This window comes from Trachymyrmex septentrionalis, unplaced genomic scaffold (genome assembly GCF_001594115.1).
Source record: "Trachymyrmex septentrionalis isolate Tsep2-gDNA-1 unplaced genomic scaffold, Tsep1.0 scaffold3, whole genome shotgun sequence".
NCBI classification, from domain to species: domain Eukaryota; kingdom Metazoa; phylum Arthropoda; class Insecta; order Hymenoptera; family Formicidae; genus Trachymyrmex; species Trachymyrmex septentrionalis.
The window spans coordinates 330,551-353,140 of NW_017305462.1; the positions used below are offsets into that span (position 1 = coordinate 330,551).

Below are 22,590 nucleotides of genomic sequence, written 5' to 3' on the forward strand. Positions count from 1 at the left end.
TACAAAATAATTTCAAATGTTACAATCTTTATCAAAAAGTACCATGTCTGTTATTTCGATCTATTCTTCATTTCTATTACACTTTCATTAATTTAACACGAAGTTTAATAATTACCAAAGCAAGTTGATTACTTCAACATATTTGACTAACTACAAAAAACTAGAATTTACAGAACCATCCTGGAATGAAAATATAGAGAAAGATTCTCTCTATTATATTAATACATTTTAATCATAATAATTAGTTGTTTAAAAAGCTTAATGTGGAAACTATGCCAACAAACTCCTATTTTCCCTACATTTAGTTAAATTATTTAGTTACATTTCCGGTAAAAACTATAAAAAACGTAGTAAAACGAAGTGAGATGCATTAATTGTTGAAATAAGCTTCTTGAAAAAGAAATCCAGAAATAAAGCTATTGCTCGTCAAAGTATAAATTTATGACAGAAATTGAGAGAAGTTAATATAGTCAATTGTAAGGATGATAAATGCATCTCACTAATGTTTTGCCTTAGACAAAAATAAACTACAACAAATTTTCTTTGTAATTAAACATAATGGCACTTTAAAACTTACCAAGAAAGACGTCAACCAGCTGCAAATTGTAATTAGTTCTGGGTTGTATCACCATGCCACGTAATCGGCCTTCTTTGACCCGAACTTCCCTCGTTATTCTTTCCTGAAGGTCATGAAACCGCTGATGGTAGCCATATTGATCCCGTGATTCACGATGATCGCGGTGCTCCGTAAGAATTTGCGTGCAGGCCAACAATAGAAGGCCCACTAATTCTATTCGCAACATCTTGGACATCTGCCTCGCGTTCGTTGATTTCGCAACACAAAGTTCAATGCTTTAAGAATTTTCACCTTTATTAGGCTTGGCAAATTAATTATTAAATCTTAAGATTTTACGATAATAATTCAATATTCACGAAGCACTCTGTGCTTCAAATTAGTCACCAAATTTATTGTAATTCTTGGAAAAACTTAGCTGTAAATTATTTTCGCGAAAATAACACTGTGTGATATTTCAAAGTCTTACGGAAAAATTATTACAGAAATTGCAGAGAATATTATAGAGTGTAATCTTTAAAAAGCTCACAATGATAAGTTCGAAGCGACACGCGACAACTACGACGAAGCACACACACTCGCGATTGAAGTAAAAATAATTTTTCCGGCTGCCGACAGAACCGGATATAAAGAGAACGACTGCTCTTTCGGTCGTCGTTGGAACTTTTCACTTCGTAGCTTCCGCTGCTGCACGCGGATCGAGAAGTTACTTTTCTACACGTGCGGAGTTCACATTTTTGTAATTATTGATAAATTTTCAAATGCCACTTGATTTTATTCGAGTTAAAATTTATTGCAAGGTTCAACATAATGTATTTTCGAACTTTCAGCCATTCCCAATCGGTTGAGACTTATCCATCAAATAAATATGTGCTTCATATTTGACACAGCTAACATGTATTCTGCTCGCTGGATTTAAATCAAATTTTTTGTTATTGAGATTAACTCCAGATTTAAAACCAGATTTAAAATTTGTATTAGTTAAATAATTGCAATATTTCAATGAATATTTGATTAATCCTTTGGGGTCTAATGGCACACACACACACACACACGCGCGCGCAAACAAAACTTTTCTACAAAGCTTTCAGAATTTAACAAGGACTTTTTATAAAACAATTGTTTAAACTTTAACTTTTGAAAAATGTTATAACGAATACAATTATAGAATATAAAAAATTATTTATGTAGTAGAGAGTTCTTGGACTAATCATGTAAGGTTCGATATGATTGTGTATAGTATTATTTTCATATGGGATTATTCAAATATAATTAATAATACAAATTTCTGATACATAAATAACGTATAAATACGCGGAATTTTCAAGGCTTTCGTTTTTCAATGATAGGAATTAATTGATATTTTTTGTGCGTGTTTCGATTTTATTTTTATAGTTAACGATCCTTCAAACCTTTCAAAATAACTAGACATTATGTGTCCTATTATCAAATAAAACGGACTTTAAAAAAATAAATAAATCATAATTGTCTACATAATTCTTCTATTATTATATAAACTCGAAGGGATGAAGTTCAATGTATCCATATTCACGGGCTTACAAGCAATGGTATTTTCAATAATCTTATTTTAAACGTCTTGTGACTGTTTCAGTAGACGCACATTCCTTGGCTGTATTTAAGCGAAGGAATGGTACCGAGAGAAAACGAGCTCGTGCTGGCGATCGAAAGACATCGGGAGAGCGTGGAGTTTACCAACAGGCGGCGCGTTCTATTTGAGGCGAAGAGTACGTGCAGTCGCGCGAGCCGTCGCTCTCTCTCTCTCTCTCTCTCTCTCTCTCTCTCTCTCTCTCTCTCTCTCTTCGTACGTGCGTTCACCCTTGTTTGTCCCGCCAAGAATATCGCCTCTGGAGGACATCGCCGCACATTGCCGCGTTTAGACCTTTCAACTTGCAATGTTACCCGTCAAAAACTCCAACCGCAGCACGTCAAAATTGTTGAGCAAAAAGTTCACCGGAATCAATTTATACAAAATTATTCCCTCCCAAATTCTCCTTGACTCTACGTTTGCTCGTCGCGATACATATTTTGTAGAAATGTTTCTATTAGGAGTATTTCACGAAGTAAGGAAAAATTCTGCACGTAGAATGTCGCGATATCCTTACATGGGCGTGCAACGACGACATAAAAACTTCATAACCCAGCGGGTTACACATTTATATCGTGCGACAAGTCGCGTTCGCGCAAATTCGATCGCATGACGGGCGAAATGCTCATTTCCCAGTATCGCGATAATAGTTTGCTTGCAGTTTTGCGATATAAGCGAGCGTCTCGTAATTTACGTCGGATAAATGACATCGAGTTTGAAACTAATCTGGGAAAACGCATGAGGCAGAAAGAGAGAAAGACAGGGGAAGAAAGGGGGGGGAGAGAGAGAGAGAGAGAGAGAGAGAGAGAGAGAGAGAGAGACCAGCCAACTAAATCCGATATTTGTGACATTTACGGTGAGCAAACTTTTGAAGACTTGAACACACCACACGATTTTCAGACCATACCAGTTCTACCTGTCAAGCTATAAGTGTAGTTTGCGACACCAGTTTCCAAGTTTTTTGAATCCCTTTTAACGTAATATTTCCACTATAAATAACTAGACCTTTGAAGAACTGTTCCAAGTTGACATTTTAACAACATTTAAATAATGCTGCTATTAAATACCTACTTGGAGAAGATAAAAGAAATGATATAGCAAGAAAATATATAATGTTTGTGTGACTTAATTGGACACAATTGAAACAATCCTAAAATTTGGAAGAATTCTTAAGTAATAGGACACAAATTGTTTCTAATAATCTATCATTTTAATTCTATAATCGCATAGAAAATCTATTGAAAGAAGACAAAAATGTTGAGTGGCACATAATTCTGAGAACACAGGAGAACACTAAAGGAGAAGATATTATGAAAGTTTAGACATTTGCGAGAAGTTTCACACTTGTAAAAAGCCCTCAATGTTATTTTTAACGTTGACGATGACAACTGGAGCCTCCTCGACGAGCGAATCCGAATTGTACATTTTCGCATCGAAGAGCACTTCTCAAGGCGAGAACTCACAACAACTACCGTTATTGTCCGCTCGATATGTTGTTACTGCGCGCGTGAATGTTGCTTTTTAGTTTTCTATTTGTACTCCCGTCAAATAGAAAAACATTTGTTAGATAAATATTTTTCATCTTCGTAATATTTCCCTCTCTCTCAAAACAAATTTATTAATAATTTTAATATAGAGCGAAATTATACAATATTTTTACACGATATGTATCAAATGTATTATTTATTTAAACAACTTTTCATGTCATATTTCTCTGTTTAAACATTGTATTATTAATTGCATTAGTATATATTTTTAGGAAAGACCAGTTTATTTATATCCTGTAACAGTAAAGTTTGAAATAAAATATTTTTTTTGACAAATTTTTATATTTTCTGGCGTTGTTAAGGGATTAAGGATTGAACGAGCCAGCCTAAGCGATTATTGCAGCAAATCCTATTTTGCCGACCGCTTGTGGCGGATAAGCTTATAGGAATTCACCGCATCCATCATTAATACTTCTTTTTACTTTCGTCGATGTTTATGATAGATTTTCGAGAGGTGAGAAAATCTCTTTCGCCACGTTATCACGCTCCGTTATCATCCCACCATTGTATTTCTCGTTCGAAAAAAAATTCTATTTGACGAATTTTGTAAAAAGTTTTCCCTCGGTAAAAATGTAAAAAAAAAATCAAAAATTGCGACAAATTGTTACGGTGTTGCGTTGTACAATTTCTATTTTTAGAGATTCTCGAGTCGCAAAATGGTCCGAGACTACATTTTTTTACCCCTTTTCGCATGTCCAACAAAAGATTTCCAGCACAGCAACAATAAATTTCACTTCCTTTCACATATTGTTGATTCACACGTATCTCTTTTGGTAACAATAATAAATTTCATTTCAGTAATTACACTTCAAAAATATTGTTTCAATCATACCATCGAATATTGGAGAGTAAAAAACGTCACAGAGATTTAGGTTTAATATTGTCGATTGTTGGATAATCGAACACGCGCACTTGTGTTTTTTCTTTTGCGAAAGGACATGTCGAAAACTCGTTTTGTCACGACGAATCTTACGAGTGGACTGAACCGGCGTATATGCGAAAAGCGCTTCTAAAATTAAATCGCAGATGAATCTTCGAACGCGCGCGGAGCGCCGCCAAGGCGAAGCGAATTCTAAGCGGAAGCTTTCATTTTCGTCAACTCGTCCCCGTTGTTTGAAATCTGTTCGCATATGCACGTCAATGGCTGTCTGGAAAAGCATCGAGGGAGAAGGATACTTTTATTCCGGATGCTCGTTTGTCCATTGATCCGCAAGAATGCGAATCGCGAAAAGCACGAACTTTCGTCTTCATATCGAATGATATAACCTGAAAGATATAGATATTTCCAGAACAAGTTGTAAATAATCTCGATATTATATACGTTAATCTCTTGATGAATGTTTCATACGAAAAAAAAGAAACATTAAAACTGAAATTAAACACATAAGGTCAATCTGAAATCAAAAGATTTTAATTGATTTAATAAGATTTTTTTAACAAGTTTCTTATGTTTCTGAAATAAAAATTAATTTTATAAAAAGTTTATATTTTTTAATGTTACGTATTAAATGTTGAACTATTTTATTTAGATTTAGTGAAATTAATTCTTTTAATATTGGAATAGGAAAAAAAATCCTTTTGATTGGTAAAAAGATTTTTTTCCATCGATATCTTTGTTAAAAATGATCAAAATTTAAATTAAAAAAAAACGTTTTGAAGATTGAAATCTCTATTTTCGAATAGTTTCTATATTTTTCGAATTTATGTGAGTTTTTGTAATTTTTACATATAGAAAACGAGCTGAAAAAAAATAAAAAAACTTTTTTTCACTTTGTAGATCTGTAGCGTGCCGCAAAAAAAAATTTGAACAAATTTTCAACTTTCTATTGTAAAAGCTTTCCCCCAAAATCGTTTTTTTATGTTCCTAAGATTTTTTGTTCTTGAATTACTCGCGAATTAAGTAAAAAGGGAATATTCTGACTTTATTGCTTGTAACTCCATTAAAAATCATCGTATCACAATTAAAAATACAGATTCTTAAAGTTGAAACGTTGCTCTATCAAGCGATATAATTGGCAATTTAAAAAAAAAATAGAATGTATGGGTTGCCGGAAGTCTTTTTATCATCTTGTAAAAGAACTTTTTCCCTAATCCAATATATAAATAATTATTACTACAGTTGAAATTGAATTTAAAGTTGAAATAACACATCTAATTCGGGTTGAGTAAGACTATGATTTAGTTTTTATTCAACTGAACCGTAATTTAGTTAAACCATTTTTTTACAAAATTTGAATTATAACTTGCTAACTATTAAGCTGAATAAATCTACTTTAATTCATAATAATTCGAAGTTCCCCGGTAAATGCGAAACTCAGAGGAAGTCGCCGATGAGCTTAATGCACGTAAGGGGTTCGCAAAATTAGTTTTGTATCAGAATTATCTCCTTCGTGTCTACGCACATGTATTCACAGCGTATTCACAGAACGTAACGACGTGTTAAATCTACGATAAGAAGACTTTGAGGCGATCCCCTCGGGGCGCGAATGGCTGGTTCCATGATGAGTAGCTCCTCTTCAGAATCATCTCATTTACGTTAATGAACTTAGCTCATCTGCCAGACAATGAAGGAATACCAGAGGATGAAGGAAGAGTAGATGCTGTCTAGGAACATTGTCTAGAATGAATTTTACAACTAGAAGTTTAGCCCTTTAGAGTTCAGAAACTTTAGAAAAGCGAAAGAGAGGCATACAATTTTTTTAAATTTGTGACACATAATCTAAAATTTTATTTCTACATTTATCGAGGCATAATTAATTGCTCCTTCTCTCTTCTACTTCCTTCTTGTTCTCGATCTCTGCTTCTGTATCACATAAAATCTTCGTTTGTAGATTACCGTACATTATTCTGCCAAAATATGTATAATCAGACACATAGGCCGCCAAAATACAATTTTATCCGTTCGTCTTTCAGCTTTATGAGGATTTGCCAAAGCTACGGCGCCCTCAAAGCTGTTTCATAAGTTTCATATAGTATATTATTCAGAGTAAGCCGAATCTCGGGCGTACTTATTTTGCCGGCCAAGTTGATAGCAAGAAGGATCATAAGGATCCTCGCCATATTCGTCATTCCATAATGCACAACAGGGCGACGTTTTCGCAACAAGATTATATTGGAACGACGAAACGTCATATCCCTTTCTCCCTCGAAAAAAAGTGTTTTTCTCTTTAATGCTTTTTATATTGCTATTATATTTATTGCCTTTAACTTAAATCTTACGTACTAATTATATGTGTTTCTATAATGCATACACATATACATATATTTATATATTTTTCTATTTTTTATTATTATAATCATTATATATATTTTTTACATATTTATCTAAGTTTTATTTACTCTTTTCAGTTTATTAATTTTTCGATGCTATATGTTAGTTATCTTTGTGTAATTTTAAATAAATCTTACCTCTGTTTCATTCAAAATTATTATAATATCGAAAAATTATAATTAATGTATTATCGTCATTAAATTAAATTTATTTGCCTTTTTCTGAGTGTGAACTTGTGTTTTTTTTTTTTTTGATAGTTTGATTTCTGGAACTACGCTTATCTTTTGTCCATGATTTATTCTCTTTTCGCGCAAAAACGAAACCTTTTTAGAAAATAGATAATCTTTTTGCTTAAAAAGAATGTTATAAATATAGACAGAGGCGTGATATTTGTAAAAGTAGAGGTTCATTTATGTTGTATCTCTCTTGTCTCGAGAATGGGAAGTCGTTTGAACATAAAACTGGCTGCTTCCGCGGATATGGCGGAATTCTCTGCGGGGAAATGGTTATTGGTTGAAATCTATGACGATACGTTGGTACATCGGCTACGTTGTAACGGCGCGGCTTTCCTTGTCGGAAGAGAGTTTCAGATACTGCGCAATTTTTCTTAAATTACACATGTTATTGCGAATGCTGTCGTTTCCATTTGCGCTTCGTTCTGTAACGCGCCTATAATTCTCGCATTACAATTTTCAATGTTTCATTTACCTCAAAATATGCGGGCTCGTTCTCCAATTGCCATTTTCGAAGCTGTTGAGCTTCCAATTTGGTGTTGATCCTGTATACTATCCTCTTCTCAAGCGTTTCAATCCCCGGAGATTTAATTCCCTTGGGAATTAGAGGATAAATTCTACTGTTTCTGGATCCTTTTTCTCGCGCGGTACGTGTATTACAAGACGGTTTTGCGATCGAAGCGCGATTTATTACAGCGATACCGGCCGCACACTGCGTGATTCGCGCAGATTTAGCGGCGGCGCCTGTAGCCGAGAGTGCCCGAGATTTATCATCGCCACGTATAGAGGAGCCTTCCGACACGGCTGCCTACCTCGCGGGTGGTCCTGCGTTGTGATAAATCAAAGGGTGGACGCTAAGGGCGCGCTACATGTCGTCGGAAATGAGTGGTGAAGGCCTAGTAAGATTGTCTCTCTCTCTCGTATTAAATGCTATCGGTAATCTTGGCGAATTCAAATACTTAATTATTTTTCGAAATTGAATTATTTTACTTCCTATAGATATCGAGATTTGAAAAGCAGCATCAAAAAACTAACGAGTAGAACGTTTTTTTTTTTTGTAAATTTTCTTTTATTATAATATTTATTGGGAATTTTGTTGGGATTTATGGAGATTATTGGAGATTGGTAACATTTTTCGTTTCGGTATAACTGTGAAAATTTTTCAAGTCCACTATGTCATTCGACAGATTATAAAGTTGTAATACATTTAACAACTATGAATCAAGAATTGATTTAGGCATTCGCAAAAATAGTTCGCATTTTAAAAATTGTATGTCACATATAAAATTAGTTAGATCCATAACCAAATGATAATAAGTAACGGGCAAAAACTGTGAATGTTATGAATATGCGATCATTTGCGATAATTGATGTTGTTCTGCGGTTTTTTTCGTTATGCTAATGTCTGAAGAGGGCTCAATCCGGTAGTCGAAACTTGTGACGTTATGTAATTTTACCTTTGTTAATTGAAATATATTCTTTTGTTAATTCCAAAGAAACGTGTTGACTCTTACTTTGCCCGTTACTTATTATCATTTGGTTTGTATAGAAAGAATCCTTTGATTTGTTACTTAGATCCATAAGTTTGTCTTTTAAATGCATTATTAAGATATCATATATATTTAACGTTTCACGAATATTATTAAATATTTTTAAAAATACTTAAAAAAAAAGATTTAGAGGCTTAATTTGGAAAATCAAGAATCTTGAAAAAGAGCTAAAAAAAAAACAAGAAATCTACAATGTTTATAAAAATCTATCCATAACAAGATTAAAAGAGAAACTGTAAATGTAGAAATGCGAGAATACGAGAATCGAAGAATTAATTATCTGTATCAATCTTCACTTCTTGTTAGTGTGAAGTTCTTGTTTAATTATCACAGACAGCAAGTGATACTTATCGAACACTGTTCCGTACTTGTATTCGGCATCGAGTGAGTAAAAGTATCGCCGGCCAATTAAATCGAAGCGTCGCCGATCGGTTCTCGGTGTCGTTCTCGGTGAAATTCTTTACTTGGTTGTATTTCTTGCTGAAAAGGCGCCCTTCCTTTTTCCTTTCCGCGCGATTACTTGCGCGAGAAGTTGGCCGATAGGAGAAGAAGCCCGTCCCTTCAATTTGGAGGAGAAAAAGGAGGGCATAATGAGCGGCAGGGATTTAAAAGCTAATTAAACTTCGCTGAGAGGGTCACTACTCGTCTTAGCTAAGTAGAACAATTTACGGTAAGTCGAAGAGGGGCGTAGCAGCAAGCAACTTGGCGAAGGAAATCTCGCAACCGCTCTCGCAGGAAGTCCGATAAATACGAGGCAAAGATAGATCAAAGATAGTCGGAGCTTCGTTGAATGAAAACCAGATATAAAATTAAGTACGCAATAATAAAAGTAAATTTGACGGCATTGAATAATAATAATGCCTGATATAATATATTACTTGATACAATAATACCTTTAAAACAGTGGAAATGTGAAATGAGCGCTGGAAAAATTTCTACTAAAACGACATTTTTTTTTATATACATTTGATATTTTTCATGCGTCATTACAATTATATTCTCCTTTCACAAAAGTGAAAATATCAAAGCGCATAAATAAAACAATATATAATAAAGAGTCATAATACTCGAACCGCTGTGGGCAAAAGATTTTTTTTTCTTTACCGGGATTTTTCCCACCTGGCGTTCTGCTTGATCCATCATGTATGCTGTCGAAACCGGAAGCATGGACGTTGCTGGAACAATTAATTTCCTTTAACGGCCGTGAAAGCTCGCTCGACCCAGTAATTAAATAGAGTCGGACCTGTGCGAGTGGCACGCACGTGTCGGCACGTGCAGACACGTGTAAAATCCACGCACGCATCTTCTTCGAAGTGACGGTGAATCGATCGATCGAATCTGGTAGCCCGAAATTCAGCCATTTGGCATCGATTGGCCTGCTCGCTCGGTTTGCTGCCAATCGGTACATATCAGTCGTGATTCAATATCGAAAAGTCGGGTGTTGCTTTTGTATAAAAAGTAACTGCAAATATTAACGCTGTAAATTTAATCGCTCTAGATGCGTCGGATGTGCATTTGCATATGCAGTGTCTATTTTCTCACGGATGACCAACTGGGAAAAATCATTTGCAGGATGCGAGGATAAAATTACACGTTTAATTATATTATAGAAATAATGTAAAATTGTATAAATGCCATTAGCAGCCACATTAATGTATTCAAAAGCATTGTATAAAGTAAAGATGAAAGCAGGAAAATCTGTCATAAGCTTATAATTAACGTTTAAAATAGTAACGTAATAATCGAATCACTGAAAAATATAAACACACAGAAAGTCAGAATTTTTCCAAATCAACGAATTTGTTGATTAGTTTAATATTCAGTACACATACAGTGTATAATAGAGCATCCAATAAAATTGTCTAAAATATTTATAAGCTTAATATATAAATCGTATATAAAAACTAAAATAATTAACATATAAAACTACAATTAATTATAAATCGTAATTTCCTTTTTTTTTTCAATTATTTAATTTTAATAGCGTTTCGTGTTTATTATAAATATGAAACAGATTTTACACACACACACACACACGCATCTATGCATATGCATACAATATGCTAATAATGTAATAACATGCATATATACGTGTGTGTGTACATATAAATCAAAATTTTTTAATTGCAAATATAGAATTTACACATATTAAACATAAATTCAATGCTCAAGTCCAAATAAAAAATGTGATGTTTATAAAAAAATCTTGTAAAAAATGCATTTGTCAAATAGTTAAAAAGTCCAATCTTTCTCCGTTTGTGTGCAGAGTTTTAACGCTTTTAATACCTACCGATGCGATGAACCGTCATGAATATGCGCATTAAGCTCACGGAAAATACGAATGGGAGCCCTCTTAATAGAATTTAATGTCATCAACCTCGCTTCAGCGTTGAACTTATGTGGGACGCGTGCGGAGTAATTAAATGTTCCGCAGCAGTTGCAGCTGCAAAATTAACGATTTTTCGCGCAGAGCATTAAGCGTTCCTGTTAGAAGTGATAAGCGTATGGTTGTTATTATATAACCGCTGCATAGGATGTAAGTATAAACGGTTTTTTTTCTAAAAAAAAAAAAACAAATTTTTTACAAAAGTCCGGAAACATTTTCGAATGAAATTAAACAGACTTAATCTGGAAAAATTAAAAGTTATTCGTAAAGTAAAATAGATTTCTGATTGTGTTTGTCAATCGTACAACGGTGAATGCAATTTTCTAGACTCTATACCAAAGTTTCGAGAAAAGAATTTCATAAAAGTGCAATTTGCTCAATTTACCGACGAAAGAATTTCGCGCGTGAAAAGCACTACAAAAAGCACGAAATAATAAAACGCGCGTTTTCTCCGAATTCCATAACGTATGCGGCGCAATGCATAATACCGCGTTTTTGGATTGCATTTATAATAGCTATAGCAATTTTGTGAATAATAATAGCGCAGCGTGCCCTTTTTACTTATTTACACTACTTGTTTTATTTAAAAGTCGCAATGAACAAATAAAATTCTGTAAAAGTAACGACACTAGTTTCAACGGTCACACATAAATGCTCTTTGTCCTCGAAATTTCGAACCAACCAGGATTGAAGTTGCATTTGTAGTGTCGTATCCTTCCAGCCTCAAATTCCATTAACCTCGGATTACACTGCACGACAAAATGAAATTTTTCTTTCTATAGGCAAACGTCATCGGTTCTTATTAATTTTCAAACGTTAGTTAATACAATAGACTAAATAAATATATTCAAAACCATGCATCAAATTCATTAATTAAGGCGTACCATGACAAAATGTTTAAGTGCTAAAATTGTGAATGTATTTTATTATATAAATTGATTGTGTATAAAGTGACATGTTACATCACATACTAATATTTGATGTACAAAGTGTTGCTATAAGCGGAGAAGAATGGAACTTGAAACATGTAAAAAACATTGTGTAAATCTATCGTGCAATTGGCATTTTTATTCGAATTTACAACGGTTTGATTAATATTTTTATCTAAACTTATAACGATTTCAAATTTTACCAACTTTAACACAAACTTTTTTTTAATTAGAATTAATTAAAATTTTTTGCAGAGGCTGATTGCTCACGCCCTTGTTCGTTACGGTAATTTTTTGTAAAATTTTTTAAGTAATGGCTTTCAAAAAAATAAGTTTTTCCTTTTTCTTGAAGAATTAAAAATAATGACACCACGTTTTGCTTAGGCACACTTCAATTATCGCTCTTTAATTTGGAAGAATAATTACTGCCTTTAGAAAAAAAATATTGCCAATTTATTCAATTTGATATTTATTGCCAATAGAAGTTACTATTATAATCGGCAGTATATCTTGATTCTGCCGTCGTTGGATACTCTAGTTTCGGTTGTAGCTCCAAACCCTCGCTTCGATCCTCAAATTTATGTATAACGTCCTAGGGAACGGAATTGCACGATCGGAACACTCGTCGTCGCCGATTGCGACTTTCATAGTCACTGACGCTCCCAGGATTCCGTCGTTCTGCCGCACGAAAAGCGGCATCGATTTCTTGGATTTGAATTCGTACTCGGCAATCTGGGCACGAATTTCTCGCGTCACACCCTGTCGGCTTCGCAACCCTTGTCTCACGTCCTTTCCGAAAGATCCTTACGCCGCACTACGCTAACAATAAGAGATGTCATTTTCCTCCTGCACTCCTCGCTTTTTGTTTTACTATGGAAAATCTCGGTCATATCCACCATCGGTCGAGCCACTCCAATATCGTGCCAGGATACCAATGTTCCATTTACAATATATTAACACTCCCTTCGGGATTAAAATGATCTTTATAACAAAAATTGACATATTCTTTTTCAAATTCGTATTAAACAAATTGACTGGAATTTTAATTGACGGAGATTTTTAAAATTGTTTGAAGAATTATTGCAAAACTGACTAAACTTAATGTTAGAATTCCTGCTATAAGGAACTCTTTAACAAACATCAGGCTAAACATCTTTCTTTCTTGAGTAATAAGATTTTATCTCCTTTTCTTTTTTTTTTTTTGAAGATAAATTATTTCTGATACACTTGTGAATTTTAATTTTCCAGATGTATTAAAATCCTTTTTTATGGAGTAAATAAAAACATCTTAATTTCCAATCTGTTCACTCTTTTTTTAACAAGTAATTCTTCATATCGTTAGATAGTTCTAAGAATATTAGAGCCTTTGCATCTTTAGAGATTTAGATTGGTGCGTGTTTCTAATTTCAATGGCATCCTTGAACTTTTGCACGGACGGAGTCCTGGAAATGCTGTATCCTCGTGTCGCAAACGAGAAAACGTTCTCAGCGCGGATTTCCACTAGGCGTCTTTGTGGCCGGAGGCGGCCAATTTCCACCCCTTTGAGAGGTGGCACAGCACCCCTCGCGTTGACTTTGCAAATATTTAACCACTCCCACTCCCCAGGCTTATCCTTAGCCACTTCGCCGTCCAATTATTCTTCGCATCTACCTTAGCGAGAAAGTTGTTACTGATTTTTTACCATGGGAAGGTTTTCAGAAAACTGGACTTTTCTCAGTCGGAAAATAAAAAATTACAATCTTTTATGATTGAAAAATAGTGTGCGAAATTGTGTAGATATAAAGTCAAATGAGACACCATAGGAGACGACGCAATAGGAACCAAGGAATTAAAACGCCGCGCTACGTGACAATGTAAAAATTTCGTTTGATCGCATAATTTTCTGGAAGGAATAATTCAGCGAGATAATTCGTACAACTTCAGCGTTAGAAAAGAGTTTGTTAACGAACATAACTATACACGGTAAAGTGCGAAAGCGATGTTGAATGCAGGCACAAACTATTGTGGTATTTCGTAAGGAGAAACTCTTTGCGCAGCTGCGCTCAGTTTCCGGAAATTCTCGTTAAAAAGTTCCTTTATTTCACCGTTTCTGAATTTTCCAATGTCCATCGCGAATTCCTTGTTGCGAGTTGCAAAATTGCACGATTTATGCGCGCAAGCGAGCTTGTCAAATAAATCCCGCTAATTAATTGTATCGTTATTTATCAACTGACATTTACACATTTTGCATTGATTTAGTAATCACTAATTTGTTGAGATTTACAGAACAAACAAACTCATTGGTTCATGTATTTTTTGCAGTTAATTAATTTCTCAGAGAGTTTACTTAAAAATTAATATAGCAATTTGTATGCGCTAGTTTTTCAAATTGTTATAAAAATTGCTTTGTTAATCATAGCAAATGAAATATCCTGCAGTAATCAATTTAACATGATAATATCTGTTATTTAATTATAATATAGTAATAGAAATTATCAATTAATATTATAAATAAGCTTTGCTATATAATTTCGTTAAAATGATAATGACAGACTGATGAGACCGTTTTATTCATTAAATATTATATATGTACAATATGAAATTGAAAGATAGTTGTAAATGCACATGTTGAATAAACCTAAAATATGTATCAAATACGGCATTTAAAAAAATGATGAAAATTATTAAAATTAATAATTTTTACGCCACAATGTGCGTAGCATAATGAAAAAAATTAATGTGTTTAATTACCCGTAAAGAAATACAAAAAAAAAAAACATTGTGCTTTCTTCAGAAAAAGTGCAGTGTTCTCGAAATATACACATGGAATATTCTTTTAAATATAATATAACGATAGTATTTAATAGTGAAGAAGAGAGATGGTGAGACAAAATGTTCGAAAACACACTTTTATGCAGAAAAAAAGAATGTTGAATCAAATTAAAGAAGATGAACAAATACAATACAATAAGATGCTAGATTTGAATCACTAATTGTACACAATGATTGGAGTAACGACAATAAATTTTAATAAAAGAAGTAATTACGAGTCATGAAAGTAACAGCGAGGAAAAATGATTGATAAACGAGTACAACGGTTATTGGCTTAATCACTGAAACGTACTCCACTAAATGCGACTAGATGAGAGAAGTCAATAGTGATGGATAGCCCGAAAAGAAGAGAGGTAGTTCAAATAAAAGGGATCAGCTTGAACGCGGCCCAAAGTACGGCGTTTTCGCAATCCGGGATTCGAACCAACAACTCTCGCCAGTCGGTTCGAGGATCGATCCCTCCTGCCGTATCGACCACGCCGGGGTGCACTTCCGCCCTTGCCCTGTGCCGAGTCCGGAGCGTTTGCGCGGGGCATGCGCAACCGATGCTGAACGTCGTCGCCTGACGCCAGTCTGTCGGGGGTCGAAGTGTCGGCTACATCGGTTCGGTTGGTTTTCGTCGCATACCACGGCGTCCCAGCGGCGCTCGCGCCCTTTCGCGGTAATACCGTGCCCACCCCTGATCCACGTCACGCGAGATTCGTCGCGGTGCATCGACCAGCCGTCGACGTCAACGGTGTAGTGTCAGGGTCCAGGGAAGGTGGTGGTTTGGCTGCGACCGGGATAGCTTGACGAGGGAAGAAACGCAGGGGTGGCCTGCGTTTCCCTTTCGGCCCAAACTCCCACTACCACCTTTCTCACGGATTTTTCGGTGCGCCTCTTTCCGCTAGCTTCGCGGGGGATAGTTGTGTCGAGGGGTTACTTCGAGCGAGCGGGAACGTCCTCCGGCGCAATTCGACGAAACTTGAAATTACTTTGTCGCATCCGATAAATCTCTCTTATCGGCAAACGATTTTCTTGACTCGGCAAAGTTTGAAGACATACTCCGGACCGAAGGTGCCGGCGCGGGTCGCCGGGAGGGTGGAAAAGGATGCTCGTCGCAAAGCTATGTGCAAGAGGGATCCCGTATGATAGTGCTTGACCCGTTGCGATGAAGAAACGATGATCGCGCGCTACTATTACAGTGTTGTGCCGATGATCGGAGATGGTCATCACTCAGTGATCGGTCGGGAGAGTGCGAATTTGACGGAGTAATCAAAGATAATTTTAAATTTGTTTCTCTCTGTAAGTGTCTATCTGAAAACCTGTGGGAAATTAGCCGTTGATTAGTAGTGCGATTTTAATCTAACTAGGTTAACTGTAAATTGAAGCTAAGTTGACTCGGCAAGAATAGCATCCGTGGGAAGATGTGTATTTTATGCTGAAGGAATATTGAAAGGTTTAAATATAAAAGTGTGACGTACTTCTTGAACGCAACGAACAAAGCTTCCTGAATGCGTCTATCACAACTACAGTGCGCGTGCACGTTTTTGTGCATATCTCTGTAAACGTCAAACAATCCGGGGCGACTAATGAATTTTCTATTCTACATTTGTCGCGCGGTTGCGAAAGAAATTTAAAATTCTTTAATTCAAATACTAATTCCGTGCTATATTTTATTTTCTTCAATAATTGAAAACTGGATCAATGTCCGTTTCTTCATTCGTAGCGTATGTTTTTTCAATTAGCTCCGGAGAAAAGATTATTTGCCGAAAAATTACATTAATGAATGCTCGATTTCATTCAATCGAGGGAATAGTTCAATAAACTACGAGATGAGAGCCAGGTGCGATTCTCGTTATCTTCGATCCGTCCAAAGAAATATTAAATGAAAGATTACGAAATATCTTGTATTCTTCTCCTTTTTCTTACCGAGATGAAACGAGTGAATAAATATTCGAAGGGCGGCCTGCTCTTGAACGTGATTAGAGCTGGTGCATTCTATCTCTTTCGATACATAAAGCACGTCATCAAGAACGAGATCGTCTTTGTGTGAACGATAAGACACGTATGAATCTCTTTTACGTCAGCAGATGTGAGTGAAGAAATCGTAAAAAAAAAAAAAAAAGAACGAGGATACTTTCGTGGATGTTGATCCTGTTTTTAACCGGAAGTTTTAATCTAGACGCTACAGTCTATCGGAAAAGTGTATATGGAAAAGTGTAAAGTTATTTCTTCTAACAGTGTAGTTCACACGTTGTTTTCACGTTGTCTAATGGTAAATTTATGACGATAAATTTTCTTACATGTAACAAAATCTCTATCGGTCAGTGAACTAGCAAGACGAGACGGAGTGAATCCGGAGATTGTTAGAACTTGCAACTTGATAGCGTAAAGCCGATAATAATTAAGTCTAAAGGATAACAATGTTTGTAAGGAGGATGCGCTGGTCTTCGTCGCTGCACCAACGGAATATCTGAACGTTAAATATCTAACTGGATAAACGACTGAAAAAATTTAATATACAGAACAAATACAATCTCTGCGACTCTCCTAGGAAGATTTAACTCAGGATGTTTCTCAATCTTAAATCTGCAGTCTTCCCTAGGTCAATTGTGTCAACGTAGATAGTCAAAGACGACTCGCAATCATTTCTGTTCCTAATTCGTTTAAATTAAAAAAATGTAGTCCAAGATAGTCGCAATCTTTCATCAAATCGGAAGAAATTATGGAAAATCCATTCCCATCAGAGTTTTCTATACACGGCGTTTAAGCTCAGGAATATATCTATTTAAAGGCAATAGTTTTTTTTTTTAAGTACCAAACAAAATCAAGACCACTTGTAGACTGAATTAAAGAGCAATTGTAAGATAGCAACAAACTTTACTAACTTTTATCATTGGTCGAGCACGTCTTAAGTATATTGATTGAGCAAAATAAAGTCTAACAGTCATCGAACTGTCCTTCACTTTGAAGAAGACTGATGCATCCAGGAGGTGAACAAGAGAATTCGGAGAATCGCAAAATGGATCAGTTCGCGTACATCCTCATCTCTGGCGACGGTTAAAGAGGAAATTGTCGCAGTGTAAGACGAGGAAGGCGATATGAGAGGCGTCGGAACGGCGAGAAAGTGATCGGCGGAGGTGACGCCGAAGCAGGAGGTGACGCCGAAAACGTCGGTGATCGCGTCAAAATGACGTTGTCGATCCTGGCGCTGCTCGGCTTGATCCTGGCGACCGCCGGTGCCGAGCTAAGTTCGAGGATCGTCAGAACTAAGTACGGCGAGCTATCGGGGGTGATCGTTACCCTTGATCGATATCTCGAAGGTGTCGAGGTATTCCGCGGCGTACCTTATGCCTCGCCACCGATTGGCTCATTACGTTTCATGCCGCCCGTCACCGGTGCCCTTTGGCAGGGCGTTAAGATCGCTGATAAATTTGGACCCGTTTGTCCTCAAAAGCTACCGGAGCTCAGTGACAAGATGCCCAAGGGCAGAGTAGAATACCTCAGGCGGCTGCTGCCCTACCTCAAGAACCAAAGCGAGGATTGCCTATACCTCAACATTTATGCGCCTGTTCAAGGTAAATTTTCTGTTTTCCTTTTTTCACGGTGAAGCAAAAGGAAATGATCCCAAGTAGCACACAGCGCTAACAAAGCGTTAACAAAGCGCTAAAAAAGCGCATATAGTCGCTTTTTTAGTGCTTTCCAAGAGCTGCTGTGCTACTTGAGATGCAAAATAAACGAGATCATTCATTTAATAAAAAATACCTAAAATTAGATAGTTATTTAGGAATACAAATCAGTAAAATCTAATTTCAGAAAAATACATATTGCGCTGCAAAATCTACAATTTTAGAAAATATAATAAAAACTACCGTTTTTTTTTCTCGATATGATTAACGTCTGAAGAGAAACTTGTAACTGAGTTTTTAATTATTTTTTATTTAATTTTTATTATTTTTTATTATATATTTTCTTCAACTTTACTTTTCTTTATTTGTATTTTATTCTTTTAATTGTATGACTTTTTTAAAGAAATGTGTTGACTTTTACTTTGCCCTTTATTTATTGTTATTTATAATAAAAATTTTAACAGCATATTACAATTTAAATTTGCAGTGCTAATTTATTCTATTCCTTATGACGTTTCGATAAAAACATCTCTTGATTTGAAGCGAAGAAAAATAAATTCGAAATAAATGCAATTAATAATTGAAACAATTAAAAATTAAATAATAGTATATCTAAAATCAGACAATCATTTAAAAATACAAATCAATGAAGTCTAACTTTAGAAAAATATTTACCCTGCAAAATGTATGTATCATTTTGGAGAATATAATGAAATTTTAACTGCGCAATATTACAATTGCGCATAAAATTTCTGTTCTATTCCATATTTTGTGTTGTTTCGATAAAAAAAAAAAAACATCTTCGTTAATCGCAAATTATAAAAAAAATTATTATAAAAAATTAAACAGAAACATGGAATACACTAGAATTCATTTGCTTTGAACCAATACCTATTGATAAGTATCTAACTAGTAATCAAGCTGTAGATTACATTTCAATTCGAACGGAAATCAAACGCAAAAGGATTTGAAGGATAAAGTTCTATTATCAGTACACAATTTTCCGCGGAAAGGGATTCGATAAACGCGTCCATCCATGGACAGATAATCCCGCATTGGACGCAGTTTATTTTCCAGATATCCAATTTACCTGTATAAATCGTATCACGCTATATAACGATCTCTTTTTATTTCGCCTGTAAACTTGTAATTAACACAATAGTTACGTGGGACGTTTGCTATTGAGTCAAGTTGCAGTGCACCGACCCCGTTTTTGCATCTCATGCGCCTTCAGCAAACGCATCAGTAAAATGCTACTTCCGTCCAATTACAATACGTGATGAACATCCATTTTGCGCAAAGTGTCGCGTCCAAGCGCCATGTTCACGCTTTGTGACCGTGAAAGCGGTGATATCATCACCACTTTCGGCGGAAGTTAACGATCTTCTTTCCCACGAATCGATGTAATTCGAGAATGTGAAATATAATTGCCTTTTTAAACGCGATCATACTCGTTTTACGTAAAGTGCCATTGTCCAAGCGTTATATTTGCACTTGTATATGTGGAAGCAAAGATATTACATTGAGAATTAATATACAACTTTTCTTCTCTATGGATTAAGATAAAATGAAAACTTTAGATTTAAGGATTTAAAGATTTTTTATTAGAGATATATATATATATATACACACACACACACACACATACACCCAGCGGGTTTAAAAGAAACCTATTTTATGATTTTTTTTTTGCAAAAACTATTAATTTCAAACAGTATATATGTAACATATTAATTATTACGCATAAAATATTGGTTAAAACTCTGTTTGAGTAAAATTAATAGCTTTCGTAAAAAAAAGTCTGTAAAAGTAGGCTTTGTTTTCTGAGAGTATATCTTCTTTTAAATTAAATTTTAATATTCATAGAGATTTACATTAGATTTAATTTTTTTTACAATTAATTTCGTTCAATGGCTGATAATATGAGATAATCGCGTGCATTTTCTAACGAAAGTTACCTCGCCGTAGGAAGAATACGCGCTTTTCTTACCACGGCACGAATCCCCTGAATGTGATCTCCTTAAATCAGCCAATTATCTTGCAATCCCTCGAAAAGAGGCTCAAAGATGGCGAGCCTCCTTTGTGTGTAGTTCTTTTCTCGTTTCTTCTGCATAACGTAGTCGAAGAAATCCACGTCGATTCATCGTCTACCTTTCATCGACGTTCCTTGACGACGAAAGCTTTCGCCATATTTTCCACAAATGTATTAATCCCCGCATAGCATATCAAGCTTACACGAGTCTCTTTAATGTCGAATAAATACGAAACAGAGCATGTATATAGAATGAGCACATTAATGCACATGATGCATACATTACATGTTGTAATTTCTTTCTTTTTTTTTTATAGAAGATGTGATTATAATATTCCATTTACTATAAAAGAGTCAAAGAATATAGATTACAGATAATAATAAATTTAAAAAAAAAATTTTTTAATATATAGAGAGATTTGAGATCGCGCGCGCGCGTAACGTGAGAATTTAACATTATATATTTTAATAACCTATAGTTTGTGAGATCCAAAAGTAAAATGGATTAGACAAGATAAAATATGTACAAGTTTAAATTAATCCTTTATCGATTATTGGCATGACCGTTTCGACGTACTTTCATTTATATTAAAACTGTTCGTTCGATTTTCATGAAACTTGGCCTATGAAGTAATTTGATAATACTTTATTCGCATCTGAGGTTGAAAATTTAAAAAATTTAAATGATAAATCCAATATGGAGCGAGAAGAATGTATTGAAAAAATAATCTGATTATATCGTAAACTCATTTAAAGACTCTTTAGTTGCAAGAAAACATCACGTTTTCAATTTCACTTTATTCAAAGCAACACAAACAGTTAATACTAATTTTCAAACTAACTTGCAAACTCTGATTATGAACCCTGTGACATTAAATCCTCCTTCATTATAGAGTACTATATATACATATATATATATACTCCTTTGAAATTTGATATTTTCAGGCTACATTCAAATTCAGCAATATCACGAACTTTCTAAAACCGAGTTTCATGATGATCACATTACTTTTTTGAAATTTTAATTTTAGAATTCTGAGACCAAAATCAAATTTAACAACTTCGAAAGCCCTTAGAAAATGAGGTCTTCCTTAAGTTTCTTTGTTAGAAAGCTTCTGTTCTCAAAGGATTAAATAAAATACGATGAAAAATGAAAATAATTACAAAATAGATATTAAACTGAAATAAAACACAAAATAATATAAAGAGAACTTTAATATTATGAGAAACGATATTTAAACTGTCCAAACCTGTTTCAGCGTTTTAAATGTATGTAAATGTGCCCTCTTCTTTCTCCTATATAATTTTACGTAGAGTAGGAAACATGTTCTAATACTATGGCGAGCACTTTCGCATTTTCTTCTCCTTGTTGAGAGTTACATATAGCTGAAGTACTGGCAAAGTTTTTCACCCGTGTATTGCAATGGCGGCTCGAGTACGCGTGTGGTGGTGGTGGTGCTACACGGGAACTTAATAAGAAACTTTATAATCACCTCGTGCTTAGAGAGATTAAAGCTCGCGGGGAGTAACTTTCCGCGCGCGGACTTAAGTATCTAAACTAGATAATAGTTTCGAAGCCTAGGCAAGCTGATCAATCTTTACTACTCCTGGGGCCAGATACTCTAAAAGTATAACATCAATCCAATTTTGGACGTAGCAACGTAGAATCTGTCGGCGGATCTCTGAATGGCAGAAATCGCGGTTAGAAAATTATCTGTTGAAATTAATGAAAATTTGCAAAAAACTGGCGTTCCTAAAATTTTGTAGTATTTCAGGATAATAACTCAACAAGCGCCGCCATTGTCGCGCTGCCCAAACAAAGAATTCGCGAAAGCGACCATTAATTTGCCGATTTGAATGGGAAGTGTTATTTTATAGCCCGCGTTCGTTTCCCATAAATCGCTTTGCAACCGCGGAATTCGCGCAATCCTCTCCATCCCACTCATTGGTCCGCCATTGCGACATTATTTTCTACACACTGATCTCAAAAAAGATTTTGCAGTTATCCGATTTAAACATTCCCCGGGGAGGGGGGGGGGG

General features: G+C 35.1%; 2 protein-coding genes across 2 annotated transcripts in view; one reads left to right on the forward strand and one right to left on the reverse strand.

Moving 5' to 3' along the window:
• Window positions 1-22,590, reverse strand: part of LOC108749544 — a 155,597-nt gene that overhangs the window by 55,091 nt on the left and 77,916 nt on the right. The window contains exon 2 of the mRNA XM_018488306.1: window positions 578-852. Within this exon, the coding sequence (XP_018343808.1) occupies window positions 578-852 (275 nt within the window). The remainder of the gene's footprint in view (window positions 1-577; window positions 853-22,590) is intronic.
• LOC108749552 (neuroligin-4, Y-linked-like) lies at window positions 18,038-18,499 on the forward strand. The gene has a single exon (XM_018488326.1). It carries the CDS (start codon window positions 18,080-18,082, stop codon window positions 18,497-18,499), a length of 420 nt encoding a protein of 139 aa, XP_018343828.1. The 5' UTR covers window positions 18,038-18,079.

Excerpts from the sequence above, each read along its gene's own strand:
- LOC108749552 (XM_018488326.1), top strand. The coding sequence starts at position 18,080 with ATGACGTTGTCGATCCTGGCGCTGCTCGGCTTGATCCTGGCGACCGCC.